Raw genomic sequence first — 16758 nt, forward strand, 5'->3', positions numbered from 1 at the left:
TGATGTTCCTCCTGATGGTCCTGCAGATTCAGGTGCTTCCAGAAGGAGGAGAGACTCCCATGTTCAAGCAGTTCTTCCTGGACTGGAAGGAGAGAGATCAGAGTGAGGGTTTTGGGAAGGTGTTCACCACTGAGAAGGTTGCCAAGATTCAGCAAGTTGAGTTTGATGCCTCAAAACTTCATGAGTCCCACCACATGGCAGCTCAATATAACATGGTGGATGATGGGAGTGGAGAAACACAGGTGAATGAACTGTACTGTATGTCTGTGTATGTTCTCAGTCATCGAGGTCGTGGTAATCTGGACTTTTTAAAGTTTCTTGAAGAAAAGAAAGAAAGAAAGAGTGATCCTTACCTTTAAGTGCAGATGTACAGGTGACTCTTGTCGAAGTGGTCTTAACGCTCACTCACATCTTGTGTGATTTGATCCCGATAGGGTGAGGCAAGGTCTCACAGTGATTTCACCCGAAACCTCTGCTGATAATGACCCACACCCTTTCCACACCTTGGCTCGTGCGATGATGCACATGATCGATAGTTGGTCAACGACCCTCTTAAGGCACAACACCCACTAGGGTTTAAATACCTGAGACTCTCCACCATTTGGTTTTAGAACTGAAGAAGAAGAAGAAACTGAAAGAAGTCTTGTCTCTTTCTTTCCAAGCTCCTTAGAACTCTAAAAGTAGTGTCCATGTGAAACTATGCTGGTGCTTCACTTGTTACCTTTATCATTTTCTCTTTAGAGTTCACCATCTTTGGGGTAATGTGGTTAATCCAACCGTTTTTGTTTTTTCCTGTTTTACCAGGAATACTGTGGAGACACAGTAACAATTTCCCCCAAAAAATAAAAGAATAAAAAAAATAAATCCTTCATTTCTGTGTTGTGGACCTGTGAAAAAAAATTCTGTTCAATTCAGTTTTATTCATATAGCACCAAACAACAATTGCCTCAAGGCACTAAGATACATACACACTTTACTACTAAAAATATTCACTCGTCCATCTAAACCGTTGAATTCAGGTGTTCCAGTAGCTTTCATGGCCACAGGTGTGTGAAATCAAGTACCTCAGCATGCATCAGAATCCTGGTTCATTTGTGCTTAAAGACTACTGACGACATTGGGGATAAGACAGTGTTCAAATGGTGAGACTTACACTACCAGTTGAAAGTTTTAGAACACCCCCATTTTTCCAGATTTTTATTGAGAATTATGCAGTTTAATGTCTCATTGCACTCTGAAATGAAAGCATAGTACCAATAAGCAATTGGAATCAAATAAATCATGGAATCAGTTTATAGACCAAGTGGACCCGTCCTTTCACCTACTCGACGGCCTACAAAGATGCTGCGTGATGAATCGAAGATTTCAAACTTTGATTCATCAGTCCATAATACCTTCTTCCAGTCTTCAGTAGCCCAGTCGCAGTGTTTCATGGCCCAGACAAGCCTCTTTGTCTTATTCTGCCATCTTAGGGATGGCTTTCTTGCTGGAACTCATCCTGTCAAACCTGCAGTTTGCTCCAGCTTCTGAGCCTTTTGATGGTGAAGGAAACTGGACTCACTGACACCTTGACTTTCATTGCAGTTTCTCTGTAGGACAGACCTACATTTATAAGTGATGGTCTGTCTCTCTTCCAATGTTAATTGCCTTTTTCTCGCTATTTTTGTAGCAACACACTACTTTCTGCAGTACTGTTCGACTGATGCTCACGAGGGTATGATACCACAGTGTGCTCCAACACTGCTTTCATGCAGACAGAGCGGGTTGGAAGTCATCCAGAGAAGTTGGAACATCTGTAGGAATTAGCAGCACCAGCTTTCAAAGCTTGATCAAACTCCTTTGCTGCAGAACAGATTTAAACTGTTGGCCCATGTTGTGTTCCCTGAAAAACCTTTTAATGTAATTCTGAAATGTACTTTTTTTCAGTTTTGGGCAACCTTACCTTTTATTTTAACCTCTGGCAGTTCACCACTTACCTTTGTACCATTTCAAACTATTCATTGGACTTGAACGACATGAATTGCAATAAATAACTGGAAAAATTGGGGTTTTCTAAAACCTTTGAGCGGTATTGTAAATAAAATTAAATTACACTGAAAATTGACAAGCAGCTGCTGGGCAGCCAACTAGTTAACACGGAGAAGAAGACAGCAGTTGTGGTAGTGGTGGCAATCATCAGAAAGAAGGAGAGAAGAAAACAGAAGCACGAGGGGCTATAGGTGTGCTTCAGATTGTGGCTCTGAAACTGCTGTTGCTCTTTGAGCCTCAGTGAACTTTAGGTGGAGACCTCCATGTACTATAAGGAGCTTTCATGTCTTGACATTGGTGGCATTGATGTCCTTGTGTGGCCAGTTTATTATTCCACCTGAGTATCTGATGACTGATAATCTGTATGTATTGATAGCATGGGTCTTATTCTTATCATTGAGATGGCTTCTCAGCACTTGTCTTATCTTCTAAATTGGTACACTCCAGTGAGATCTTTGAGGTCTCGCAGGAGCTTCTAGTTGTCCCTAGGTCTAGATTAAAACACAGAGGAGATCGGACTTTTGCTGTGACTGCTCTGAAACTGTGGACTAAACTGCCTTTACATATCAGATCCTCTCCAACACTGGATACTTTTAAAACTCGTCTAAAGACCCATTTTTACTCCTTGGCTTTTAAGGCCAGTCAGGTCTGTCATTATTTTATTATTTTCTTATCCTTAATTTTACTTTCTTTTTAAATTGTATCTGATTATTCTATTGTACAGTACTTTGATCAACAGTTGTTGTTTTTAAAAGTGCTATGTAAGTAAAATTTATTTGCTTTGATTCTGGAGCTATTTGGCTGTAGGTGACATGATTCATGTTGGCACATGACACTAGGAACACTGCTTTGAGGGAAGATGAGTTGACCTATTGCAACAGCAAATCAGTTTTTGTTGAAAATTATTATGGTGTTACTAGAGAAATAACTATTCTTATTTTTCTCATTTTATAGATCTGGAGGGTGGAGAGCAGTGGTAGGGTCCCTGTTGATCCTAAGAACTATGGTCAGTTCTACGGTGGAGACTGCTACATCATCCTGTACACTTACAGGAAGGGGCAGATAATCTACACCTGGTATGAGTTCAGAAACTGAGCTACTTTGCATCCAATACACATACTCTGATTCTCACCACCAAATGTCCTGTCACTGCTGATGCTGGTAAAAAGTGGTGTACCCCCAGGACTAGTCGACCTTTAGGGCACACTCCACATGGTCACTGGCCCTTTTGACACCATGCTATTTCCCTGCTTTCAGAAAATATGAGGGGGGTGGAGTCTCATTGTTATCTCTGTATTTAACACTGAAGCAGCTGAAACTGAGCAGCCCCGTCCACTAACTGACCAGATCAAGACTTCATATTATGCTCTGCTCACTCTATGTGTATGCCAACACGTTCTCATCCCAAAACGTAACATATTACAAAATCGACAAATCGTCTGTATGTTACGCTTTCGGAAACAGGAGGAAAGATGAGAACCTTTTGGACTGAATCATTTATTGTGATTGGAAAACACTATCTAACACGATTAAGGTTGTGGTTTAGGTTAGGGAGCATCATCCTATTGGATTCCATCCACAATCCGGCGTGTATCACAGGGACGTGGAAGGTTACCTTTCGCATTCCTATGGAGCGCCTCGGGACGTGGCGGTATGTTACGCGTCGGGAATGAGAACAGTCTCTGTATGCTATTCTCATTACCAAGCAAGATGAAAGGACAAAGAATCCAAAATCGAATTCCAACATCATTAGTAGACCAAGGGAATAAAACATCTTCAGGAAAGTGATAATGAAATCAATCAATGGAATAAAATCTGGGGGAGCATATTTTGGAGGGAGACATTAAAATACCAATCTGACCCCTAAAGTTGAATCTGTTCATCTGGACGTAGCGTTCAGTCACTCATTCAAGTGTCTTCTTTGGTCTTAGGTGATTGCAGGTTCCCCAACCATGTAAACAGTACATTTGCATAATGACTGAAACTTGCGCCTGTAGTCTGCAGTCAGCTGAGACTGTAGAAGTCACCTGGATGAGTGACAAAACATTTCTCCCACTGAAAACGCTACGTCCAGGTGAGCAGAATCAACTTTTTGGGATTTCCATACTTGGATGATTGAGCATGAAAAATTGTGAGACAAGGGTATCATAACAGTTTGTACACTGACTGGACCTTTTAGAAGGTTTGCAGAATTACAAAGGGGATTTACAAGGTAATTACAAGTAAGGGATTACTGTATCAAAAAAAAAACTGAAACGGGAGAATTAAGGGAAGTTGACATACTAATTGACATCCTGAGTTATGCCTACAAGAAGAATACTACAAGAATGATTTGTAAAACAGGCTGATGGATCAAAATATAATGAATAAAGGATTCATACAGGGTGATACAGGAAGGCAACGTGGGAAAAAGAACTCAACGCTGGCGTATTGCAAAAGGACAAGCGTTCAGTGTTAAGTGAGGAAACCTCATCCAGAAGGTCAAAGAAGTGGAGAATGTTTGGTTGGGAAAAAATTTTCATTTTATTTTGCATATCAGAAAACATTCTCCAAGCTATTGGAGCCATGTCGGCGGTTCCAAAGCTTGGAGAATGTTCTTCTGAGAAACCTTTGTCTGATACTAAGTAACATTTTGAAATATGAGATTCTCTATGTGATTTCTGTCTTTTTAATCAGAATGCAGGTTTTTTATTGTTTTTCTTAAAAAGGAGAGTGGTATCTATGTAAATATTGTTAGTAGACTTTTAAAAAATTACAAAAACCTGGTATTCAATTCAATTTTATTTATACAGCGCCAAAACCCAACAACAGTCACCTTCTGGTGCTTTATACTGAAAGGTAGACCCTACAATAATACATACAGAGAAAAACCCAACAATCATATGATCCCCTATGAGCAAGCACTTTGGCAACAGTGGGAAGGAAAAACTCCCTTTTAACAGGAAGAAACCTCCGACAGAACCAGGCTCAGGGAGGGGCGGGGCCATCTGCTGTGATTGGTTGGAGGTGAGGGGAAGAAGAGAGGACAAGAAACATGCTGTGGAAGAGAGACAGAGATTAATAATAGCTAATGATCAAATGCAAAGTAGTGTATAAACACAAACAGTGAATGATAAGACGTCAGAGAAGAAGAAACAGCCAGTGCATGATGGGAATCCCCGGCAGCCTACGTCTATTGCAGCATAACTAAGGGAGGATTCAGGGTCACCTGGTCCAGCCCTAACTATATGCTTTAGCAAAAAGGAAAGTTTGAAGCCTAATCTTGAAAGTGGAGATAGTGTCTGTCTCCTGAATCCAAACTGGAAGCTGGTTCCACAGAAGAGGGGCCTGAAAACTGAAGGCTCTGCCTCCCATTCTACTTTTAAATACTCTAGGAACAACAAGTAGGCCTGCAGAGCGAGAGCGAAGTGCTCTAATAGGGTGATATGGTACTACAAGGTCATTAAGATAAGATGGGGCCTGATTATTGTCACAGGTCGGTGACTCAGTTATTTTTGGTTTTTGTACTTTTACTTTTGATTTTATTATGAATTATGACTGTTTGTGTTTTGGTTTCTGTCCTAGTATTTCTTGCTCCCTAGTTTTGTAGGACTTCCTGCGTTCTAGTTTTTAGGCTTTGTTATTTGGTTTGGTGTTAATTCTGTGCTCCCTCTGATCTGTGTCAGCCCTGCCTGTGTATCCCCTCTAGTGTAGTCAGGTCTCTGTGTAGAGCCCACGTCTCTGAGTCTCTGTCTTCGTGTGTGTTTTGAGTTTCCTGTTTTACTTTGAAGGTTCGTGTCTGATGTCAGCGTGTTCAGTTTTACTTGCCTCCTGTCTCGTTAGCTCCCGGTGTCTTTCTGCATCTCCCTGTTTCTCCGTTTCATGTTTGGTTTTTGCTTGTTTTCCCAGTTTAGGTTTTCTCAGTTCTGCTTTCGCCACCCTCGTCTTTGTTGTATGTTCACTCACCATAAATAAAGCTCCTTCACATCAGTAGTGCCTGCATCTTGGGTCCTTTAATAATTCCACACGGTTTGCCCTGCTAACCATGACAATTATTTAAGACCTTGTATGTGAGGAGCAGGATTTTGAATTCAATTCTGGATTAAACAGGGCTCAAATTTTAAATTCAAATGACTAGTCCTAAGTGTGGATGATAATGCATCATCCATAATACAGAATCTTTATTACAAAATGAGGGTAATTGAAAGTTTTTCCCATAGAGCTGAGGAAGCTCCCATCACAGAACACCCTATGGACAGCTAAGACTCCTAATACAGTGAATCACAGTGAATCACAGCTACATGAACTGCGTGTGTTTGTCTATTTGTTTGGTAGTTTTTTCTGATTATTTTCACTTTTTTCACATTTTACTAAATCAAAGTGGGAGAATGGACTGAGTGAACCAACGTAAAAAGTTTCCCACTGGAAATCCATAACAATGAGCTGGTGACAAAGTTATTTGATGCATTTTTATTTTAAGAATATAGATTGGTTCACTTTCTAGATTAACTGTAACTTGACTAACTGAATATTGATTACTATTACTGTCTCCTGCAGGCAGGGAGCCAGCTGCTCTGTGGATGAGCTAACTGCCTCAGCGTTCCTGACCGTAGAGCTGGATCGTTCACTGGGAGGGAATGCGGTTCAGGTACAACACCAGAGTCACATAAATATGAGAAGCACTTGTACTGATTGCTTTGTTAATTGTTCTAAATGTACAGTACTGTGCAAAATCTTGAGCCACTCCTCATTTCTTTATATTTTGCTAGAAAATAGGAAGTTGGTGCAGTGATTCACTGAAACATGCTACGAGTGTACACCATGTACCTGACCCTAACCCAATACAGACAGGAGCTAACGTAATGGCCCTTCTTTTATGCACACTTGTGGAAAGCTTGTTGAAAGCCTTCCCAGAAGAGTTGGCTGGGTCATATTAAACCCTCTGGATTAAGAAATCACTCAATTTGATATTCATGTGATGGCAGACGAGCAAATACTTTTGACACTAGAGTGTAGATCATTCATAATGGAATCAGGTCCATAATCAGCAATGGATCACAGATGTGATACCAAAGGAGCAGGAAGCCAGGCAAGCTCCGCCCCTGAAGCACATAAGCAGACCTACACATGCACACACACACAGACAGAAAACGGGCGAGTCGACCAGAAACACTTTAAATTGTCCTGTGAAAAATAATTGTCTTGAACTTTCTTTAACTGGTATGTTAAAAACCAGTTTGCTTCATATGGTTTCAGGTCAGAGTGCCTCAGGGTAAAGAACCCCCACATCTGCTCAGTCTTTTTAAATCTAAACCCCTCATTGTGTATAAGAGCGGCACATCCCGCCTGGGCGATCATCCTCCTCCACCTCCTACGCGACTCTTCCAAGTCAGACGGAACCTGGGCACCATCACCAGGATTGCTGAGGTAAACCATTTCCTGATTGTCGTTAGTAAAGTAATGATGTGTTTATGCAAAGATGCTGAACTTCTTGTCTGTTTTAGGTTGATGCCAGTGCCGCCAGCCTAAACTCTAATGATGCCTTCTTTCTGAGGACCCCTGATGGGCAGGGATTTCTGTGGATAGGCAAAGGGGCCAGTGAGGAAGAGGAAAAGGGAGCTGAGTACATGAGCAAAGAGCTGAACTGCAGCTGCAAACGCATCACTGAAGGACAAGAACCAGGTCATGATCAACACTTGGCATACATATACCAAATGTGTGTATCCATATGATACGCACACGCAGACACAAGCTCGCATAGGTCTGCATGTTTTCACACAGTATAGACGTTGTCAGGCTAGCAGCAGCGGGTCGAATCTATAAGCCGCGATTCTCACTAACGTGTTCAATATTCCAGCCACGAGAGGCTCTGAGCTGCTGCCTTTAGTAGTGTCCAGAAGCAGTGATGAGCAACAGGTGAGTGATTAGCAGCAGGTGAGTATGTCAAAGGCAGGAGCCCGAGTGATGCGAGCAGGAGGGAGGGGAACAGAGATTTAAACTAAAACAAAAACACATGTAGTCTTGCAGGGCTGGCCGGGCACACACAGGGACCATGACAGACATAAAGTTTTATTTTGAACACTTGTTGCAAAAAGGAAAATCTCCATTCAAAAGAAACCAAATACAAATATGATAGAAAGTGAAGATTTTTACCAGCGCTCATGTCTCAGTTTGCAACATGAGGACTTGGACTTTTCACTTCTGCCCAGGAGGTCATGTTTTTACAACCAACCTTCCAGTTAGTGTCCAACTTATTGGTTTGGTTTACCATCTCACAGTAGTCGTAGTTTGTTTGTCAGCTGTTGGTAAGTTTGATCAGGTCATCAGCTGTGGGTACCACCCCCACTGTATTTGGAAGTGTTTGTGTGTGTTCGTGCGTGCATGGCAGTCTGTCTACAAACACGATCGCTCAAAATGTTTAGAGCGGTAGAAGATTGGGGTAATGTTAACAATTCATTAAATCTGGCTTACATCCACCAAGCTCTTCAAGGTTAACTTCATGATTTATTGATTGAAAATTGACAACAAAGCCTTATAACTTGAAAACGGCTATTTGATTGGTCTTAGGCTGCGATCACACAATACACTGTGAGAATGTGAGATTCTCAGTGCCAGAGATTCCAAATTGCAGCACGGGGCTGTTAGATCAGAGCACTGTGATGCAGCACACGGGTGTGCTGTGTAAGATTATCTAGCTCCACCTGATTAGTACTCCAAGCAATCAGCATGAGTAATGGGCAGAACAATTACATTCTCTTCCACTAGAGGGCAGTGCATCTACCTGCTCTAATTAAATGGGTTGCCAACTGCCAGTAAAACAGAAGAAGAAGAAGGAATTTCATAATAATCATGCTGTGAGTGAGAGAACAGTGTTTAACAGCAATGGATAAATATTTGAAAAGAAAAAGTAGTCAGTCTGACCTGGTCCTGGAGAAAACTCTGACCCAGATGAAGGCCCAGCATGAGTAGGGGTCAGAAGAAAAAAGTTATACTGGGGACAAACTGAGTTAATTCCACTATACCTGGTGCGCAGGGGGAAAGGATCAATATGCTTTTTGTGTGTGATTTTTCTAACGTGAAATATGTGCCGTGGCTCCACAAGATAGGGAAACGCTGGATGTCATCCAGCGTTTCCCAAAGTTAAACTAGTAAATCTTCTATTTGCGTGTTTTTAAAAACTCCCAAAGGGCAACTGGAAGCTCAGATTATCTGTGTCAGCAATAATAGCTCAGAGGGCAAATCTGTAAACTGAGAATAAAACTGTCCTCCGCATACAAACAAGAGCACTGAGACTGAGACACCTTGATTTTCTCAGGAATCCCCAAAATGCACCAGATTATCCTGAAAACTGTTAACAACATGTCATTCTACTGCTTACACTGTCTCACGGTCTCACGTCCCGTCATCGCTACATTTGAACATTTCCAGCAAAAAGAACTGGTTAAAAGCAAGGACCATGAATGAAAAAGAGCATCATGAATGAACTGTTTCCCAATGAAATCAACCATGACTGAATAGAGCTCATTGGAATCAAAAATATTATTAAAAAGCATATGTAGATACAGCATGTTATCAGTTGGATTTACCCAAAGGTAGCACAAAACTCTTGGATAGAATTACAACAAGCAGACGGTAACGATAAACTTTCAGAACGTCCCTTGATTACAGCTTTAATTAAATGCCACTGCTGCTTAAAAAACCCATTCATCTTCTCCACCTCGCCAGCCTGATGAACAACCCTTGAAATCACAAACCCCCAACTAGAATCCAGCAGGCACAGTGGCACAACTCGGACTTTCAGGTCAACAGAGCAATTCTTTACTTTACAGCATGGGCGCAAGGAGGAATCACACACCTCTTTTAAGATAATAAACTCATGTCAGATACTAATTTGTTTCAAAGCTTTGGACAAGACAAGAAAAATGTACTATTCTCTCAAAATTATATTCATTACTTTCAGTCACAAACTCAATATCTGTACTCATCCCCGAATGGGACAAAGACCTTCCACTATCTTTGAAACCTGATTTTTGGACAAATTCTCAATGACAAAAAACCCAAAAACATTTTAAACTCATTCAATACAAAATCCTACACAGAACCACATCACACAACACATGTTGAACAAAATGGTTTTATGGGCGTTACGTCCCTGTCTAGGGGTACAGGAACGTAGCATATGTTAAAAGAAGAGTGACCCCGCCCTGGTCCCCAAAACCATACCACAGCCGATTTAGATGTGAAACTGGTTTACTGTGCAGCGTGACTCCGGGGTGAACAAAGGCCAAAATAACAAACAAAACCAGTCAAGGAGGTGCTACCTAAACCCTACGTGATAAAAAGAGCAAACCAAAGACAAATGCTACCCCGACCTGAATAAACAGGAGAAAATAAGACAGAAAATAAGAAGGCAGCTCACCCTTCAGCTTCAGTGACTATTTACACGTGACTCTAAACTACACACTATATACAGAAGCTCAGCAATCCTCAGGAACACACACACGAGTAACACAGGGTCTGGAGGCCAAGGATGGCTCTGACGCTGCTGTCAGTTGCTGCCCCGGGACGACTGGCTGTGGCTCAAGTGGTAGAGCAGATCAGCTACTGATTGGAAGGTCGGTGGTTCGATCCTTGGCTTCCCCAGTCTACGTGTCAAATATCCTTAGGCAAGATGCTAACCCCAAGTTGCCCTCCGATGCGTTCAGTGTGAATGCGTGTGAGTGTAGATTAGTTTGCACTTGTGTTTAGAAGTGCTTGTACGAGTGGGTGTGAATGTGGCATGTTGTATAGAGTGCTTTGAGAACTCCGGGAGAACAGAAAAGCACTATATAAGAATCAGTCCGTTTACCATGATCAGGGGACCAATCAGCAGCCGTCAGCTTCTCCAATCAGGGACCTGCAGAGACTCTTAAAGACGCAGACAGGCGGAACAAAAAACAGCCACCCGGACACATTATGGGCAGTAACAATGGGTTTCTCTGATTCTGGGATTTGTACTCAAAACACCACAGACACTCCTTTAGTCAACTAGCTCAGTCCTCCAGCTCTGGTCCAAGCGTACTAAATAGATGAACGTGTTCCTTGCTCACACCTGCCTGTGAACTCACTGTACTACTCCTCCCCTGCAGCTGAGCCACAAACCACACCCCACTGCCACATACACTCCCTCTCCCACTTAGGCTGGGGAGCCGTCTTACCTGCTGGGAGAAAACGGCCCTCAGCGCGAAGCTTTAGGATGAAGGTGAGGGTAAAGTTAGAGGTGTCTTGCAGGGGACCAGATCTGGGGCACACTTTCAGGTGAAGCTGGTCAAGAGTCGGTCAGCTCTGCAAAGACTGGCATGAACCAGCAGTAATAACCAGCAAGTCCCAGGAACCTTACTACCTTACTAACTGTTTTTTGGTCTTGGGATGCCTCCCCAAACACTGTAACTCCCTCCATCCAGCCGCACATTTCTTAAGACTGGCTGCGAGCCCCACCTGTTTCATTGACTCCAGCACTGTGGCCAAATGCACCGCCAAAGAGTCACTGCTGACGCTACATACAGCATGGGCCTGCAGCACCTGGTCCATGAGACGCTGAAGTGTGCCGGGGGTTCCTATAGCAAGTCAGATGGAACTGTGACAAATTGGTACAACCCATATGAAGTCAAAAGACGTGTTTTCCTTAGACTCTGGAGACAAGGATATCTACCAGTAGCCCTCGTTTCACCAGCTCGTCCTCCCCAGAGTCAACATCAGGCGAGGACTCACAGGCAGAAGATGTTGTCTGTTGCGCCTGTCTTCCTTTCCATCCGACTCAATGACATAAGAGCGAGGTTCAGCACATACCTTACTTACAACTCCAATCTTGTCATGTCCTCTCTGTGTTTGTAATCTCACCACCTGCTTTGGTGTTAATGGACTGAGCAGCCTGCTGGACCTGTCGTAGTGCTGATTTTGAATTCTACGCTTTTTTGCGAGTTGAGTTTTGATGGTGGTTGTCACTTTTGCTGTTGCCGTTAGCAGTTTTTTTGCACACAGGAAGGGTTGACCGTGTTCGCTTGATAGCAGCCTCTGTGCTGGTGAGCCAAGAATGTTGTCTCGTGGCGTGTTGCGTAGATGTAACAGGTTCAAATAGAAATCAGTTCCATCTCTTTTTGATGTTTCAAGGAGTCTTTTAGCACACCGGACAGCTCTTTCACTGAGTCCTCTTTCACTTTTTATCCATAACAAGAACTCCATAACTGTACAACAGAAAATCCAAATGCTATTTATGGTCTCCTCACAACAATGATAAGAAAAATAAACTGGGCCAACGTGGCATGTTTGTTAATACAGAGACACACATGTTAATATGATCTCTGGTCTCCCACTCAGAGACACAGGTCTCCCAGTGTCCAGCATTCAGAGGCTGCCTGAGGACTCATGTGAGAGGCGGTGTTGATACCAAAGGGCATTCTCAAGAATTTGAATCTGCCGAAAGGTGTTGCAAATGTAGTGAGAAGAGATGAGGCAGGATCTAGTTTGATTTGCCAGAAGGAGCTCTTTGCATCCAGAACTGAGAAGATGGTTGCTCCAGACATCTCAGCAGCTACTTCTTCCACAGTTCGGATCAATGCACATATGAACATCATCTGTATTCTTTTTGTGTGTTGCGACCATGTTGGATACCCATTCTGTGGGTTCCTCCACTGGTTCAATTACTCCCACGGCCTGCATTCTTTGGAGTTCCTCTTTAACCTTTACTGCATGGGAACAGGAACGCGTCTTTAGAGGGTTGACGACAGGTGACACGTTTGGAGTGAGTTTCATTGAGTAGGTTACAGGTAAGCCACCGACTTCATCTTTGAACAGGTCTGCGTATTCGTAAAAAACTTTCTGTGCTGGTGTCTCATCCTGATCTGTGTCAACATGGTAGACTTCCTTGCTGAAACTAACCAGTTTCATTCGCACGCTGTCCTTTAATCCAATGATGAATTGCACATCGTGTTTTACAACTTGGAATTGCAGGCCATATAACTGTCCAGCTAGCTTGCATTTGAGAGTAACTGTGCCTGTGGACTTAATCTTCGTGCCTCCGAAAGCAGCGAGATTTACCTGTTTTTGTGACTTGCGTAGGGTTTCGTTGTTGCCGATGTTTCTGTAAGTGCCTAATGACAGTTATCTACAGTTACTCTTTGGGCTCATTTAGTAATAACGATACTTGTAATAACTGTAGCCTGTTTGCAGCTCTGGAGGCCAGGATCACTGAATGGGAGACTCGGCTTAACACCCTTAAAAAAAGATACTAACCCCAAGTTGCTCTCTGATGCATACAGCGAAGTATGAATGTGTGTGTGAATGTTATATAGAAGGCACTCACATAGAAAAAAGTACATTATACATTTTTAATTTTGGAAAAGTTGTGATTAGTGTGGTAACTTTTGGACCTCCCTCCTGAGCTACAGCCAGCCAAGCATCCCCTATATCAGTGGTTCCCAAACTTTTTTTGCTGGGCCCCCCTTTGTTTTACAAGAAAAATGTTCGCACCCCCCCTCCCCCTTCCGCGCGCCCGCGCACGCACACGCACAACCACACACGCCCATATTTTGCTCCATTGTGGTTTATTTCACACCTCAAACATTTAGTAAACTATTAAGCAAATACAAGTAAACTGCAATAAATTACAGGTTGTAATAAAATAAACTACTAACTCTTTTACGCTACGTCCGCACCTACACGGGTATTTTTGAACACGCAGATGTTTCGTCCACGTAAACGACGTTTCGAATCACCGAAAACTGAGATTTTTTTAAAACTCCTTTTTTGCGTTTACATGTGGACGAGGAATACAGAGTTCATCACACAACGTCAAAGGTATGTGGATTTTTCACGTCACGCTGTGCGCCACGTTATTGTTTACATGAGATGAATTGCAGAATGGCAGATAGAGACAAAATACTGTTAACCTGACCGTCTGCAGGTTTTACACGCAGTTACTGTCCCTCCATTTACAAAGGCAGAGGCGTCACGGTGTGATTATTTTACATGTAGTTGTTTTTTTCCTGTGGAATAATTTTCAACATTGCTGTCAACACATTTTTCAAAAAACGCCTCTCTGTTCAAAATGGGTTCAAAAACATAAACAGCTGTGGGATCCTGTTTGTCTGTGATTTAGACAAATCGTGTCAGGATCAGCCTGATGTTATTCGTATCCAGCTGTAACTTTACTGTATAAAGAGCTCACATCTCCAACATGTCAGGAGTAGTTAGTCATTACAACAAGTGTTTGTGAACTAAAAATCAAGAATGTGGGATCCTGTTTGTCCGTGATTTGAACAGCCAGCAGCCCAGCGCTGCTCCTGACTAAGGGAAACTAATCCTGCAGGGAGACCTACCTCGGCACTTGTGCAGGTGAAGCCAGAGGGAAGATTTGCTTCACCATATTTTCTAGTCTTTGGCTTAGAATGAAGTTAGTTTGGAAACATATTCGGCGATGCTTCATCTCCTGCTTTGCGTTTCTGTGGGCGCCCCGTGCTAGCAGTGTCCAAGCGTTTTGTTTTTTTGTTTTTTCCTCCCCTTTTCATACCGCGTCCCCCCCTGCAATGGCTCTGCGCCCCCCCCAGAGGGCAGACCCCACACTTTGGGAAGGTCTGCTCTATATGAATGTTTGAATGTGATTATATGAGCTTCTGAGATGTCACTTTGTATTTTGTCTTGCAGCTAATTTCTGGGCTGAATTAGGAGGGAAGAAGGAGTACCAGACATCAGAGAGGCTGGAGAGTCCGTCTATGACTCATCCTCCTCGACTCTTTGGATGTTCCAACAAGACTGGCAGGTTCACAGTAAGTTTTTAACATGTGTCATTTTCCCCTCATGAAGGAATCTATTTGTTACTTTTCTTTCCAGCATATTATTTATTCTGTTTTTATTGTATTCGTTTATAATAATAATAATAATAATAATAATAATAATAATAATAATAATAATAATAATAATAATGGATTGCATTTATATAACCGAACCACGGTCGCCCCCAAATTATGTGCTTAACAAATTTTTTTAACAAAGGCTCACATTTGAACTATTTATGGGTCATGATTAGCGCCTCTGTGCTGTCTTTCAGTCCAGCTTTGCCCAGCCACTGGTAGGACTTCTGGATGTCAGTCACTTGTGTTAAATAGGCCCTTGACAGCATAAGACCCACATCATGTATAGCTGCTTCACCAGTAATTATGTGCTGTTATATTTTCCAGTCAGACAATCAGCACATTTGGTGTAGTGCATTTAAACAAACTGTAAGACCTGGATATCATTAAACACTCCTCTAAATAATAAATGCAGCCTTTATAACACAGGTTACAGTTATTCACAGCACTTCAGTTACCTGTTACATTCCCCATGTGGTCAGGTGGGACAGTTGTGCTATAACACAGTCCCGTGTCATTAAAACCTACATTCTGAGCTTCTAATCCTCATTCAACTTTTGTCACATTGTGCTAAACACTGATCATTGAAATGTAGCTGAGTTTAAATGTTATTGTATGCAGATTGAAGAGGTTCCAGGAGATTTCACACAGGATGACTTAGCTGAAGATGACGTGATGCTGCTGGATGTCTGGGACCAGGTACTCAACTGTAGAACACGACAGACATCTTAGGACAAAGTGAACAACCCCTCACACACACTCTTCTGTTGTAGGTGTTTGTCTGGATTGGAAAGGATGCAAACGAGGTGGAGAGAGCTGAATCTCTCAAATCCGGTGAGCTTTTGACTTTAGTCAGAATGTTATTAGGTAGCATGAGACAAACTATAGTAATCCATAGGATGAACCCAAACAATTCAAAGATCTTTGAATAATAAAGAGACTATTTGAACCTGTTCTGAAATACAATAGCTAACAGCTAATGGGAACCCTTAATTATATTGTTTTTTAGATTTTTATCTACAAAATTCATCCTACAACAAACTTTTGTTTGAGGTTCCTGTCTGTGACTCACTGTCTCCTCTGCAGCCAAACAGTACATTGAGACTGACCCAGGGGGGCGTGACAAGCTGACTCCTGTGGTGGTGGTGAAACAAGGCCATGAACCTCCCAACTTCACAGGCTGGTTCCTGGCCTGGGACCCTTCCTACTGGGACTCTATCACCAGGAGCGTGAAGTCTCTGAATGTTTAAAACATTCACATGATAAATCAACAGAACACAGAAATATTATCATCTTTATAATCAGCACAATTTAAATATATATCTACATGTGTACTGTCAGTGGTAGATTTCTTCCCTAAAGTTTGAATACAACAAGCCTCTAAACTTTAGAGGCTTGTTGTATTCAAAGCAGTCTGTATTAAAATCCTTTAATGGGAACAGTCCTGTATTCACTGCGCGATAAGCTGCTTTCTCATACCAGCTGAAACAACTCAGCTTGCTTTGATAGTAATCAGTAATTAAAGGTTTTTATGGCGTGCATAATGTTACGAGTGTTTATGAAGTCTTGGCCAGCTGAGGGTTTCAAATGAAGCGATACTAGCTCTGCTCATCCCTGTTAGTACTCTTATTGCAGCATATTGGATTAACTGAAGGCTACTGTGTCATCTTCTAGTTCAGCAGTCCAGGGCATTATTCTCTGGAAGGATGTTCCTGATTTTGACAATATTGTGCAGCTGAAATAAAGCATGTAAACTTCAGAGCTATATAATAAAAGTAGATAATCAAATGTTGGAAGTTCCTGCATTCTGTTCTTCTTTGGTCTGCTTTAACACATCCACGGTGCAGGCAGTGATACATAATGG

General features: G+C 42.2%; 1 protein-coding gene across 1 annotated transcript in view; it reads left to right on the top strand.

Annotated features, from left to right (window-relative positions):
* Positions 1–16682, top strand: part of scin (scinderin) — a 32152-nt gene extending 15470 nt beyond the window's left edge. Inside the window, exons 8-16 of the mRNA XM_040002643.1 lie at positions 27–242; positions 2983–3104; positions 6565–6655; positions 7264–7434; positions 7512–7689; positions 14689–14810; positions 15516–15593; positions 15668–15728; positions 15981–16682. Coding sequence (XP_039858577.1) covers positions 27–242; positions 2983–3104; positions 6565–6655; positions 7264–7434; positions 7512–7689; positions 14689–14810; positions 15516–15593; positions 15668–15728; positions 15981–16144 — 1203 coding nt within the window. The 3' untranslated portion in view covers positions 16145–16682. The remainder of the gene's footprint in view (positions 1–26; positions 243–2982; positions 3105–6564; positions 6656–7263; positions 7435–7511; positions 7690–14688; positions 14811–15515; positions 15594–15667; positions 15729–15980) is intronic.
* Positions 16683–16758: the final 76 nt, after the last annotated feature.

This window comes from Simochromis diagramma, unplaced genomic scaffold, assembly GCF_900408965.1.
Source record: "Simochromis diagramma unplaced genomic scaffold, fSimDia1.1 OVJJ01000449.1, whole genome shotgun sequence".
Taxonomy (NCBI): Eukaryota; Metazoa; Chordata; class Actinopteri; order Cichliformes; family Cichlidae; genus Simochromis; species Simochromis diagramma.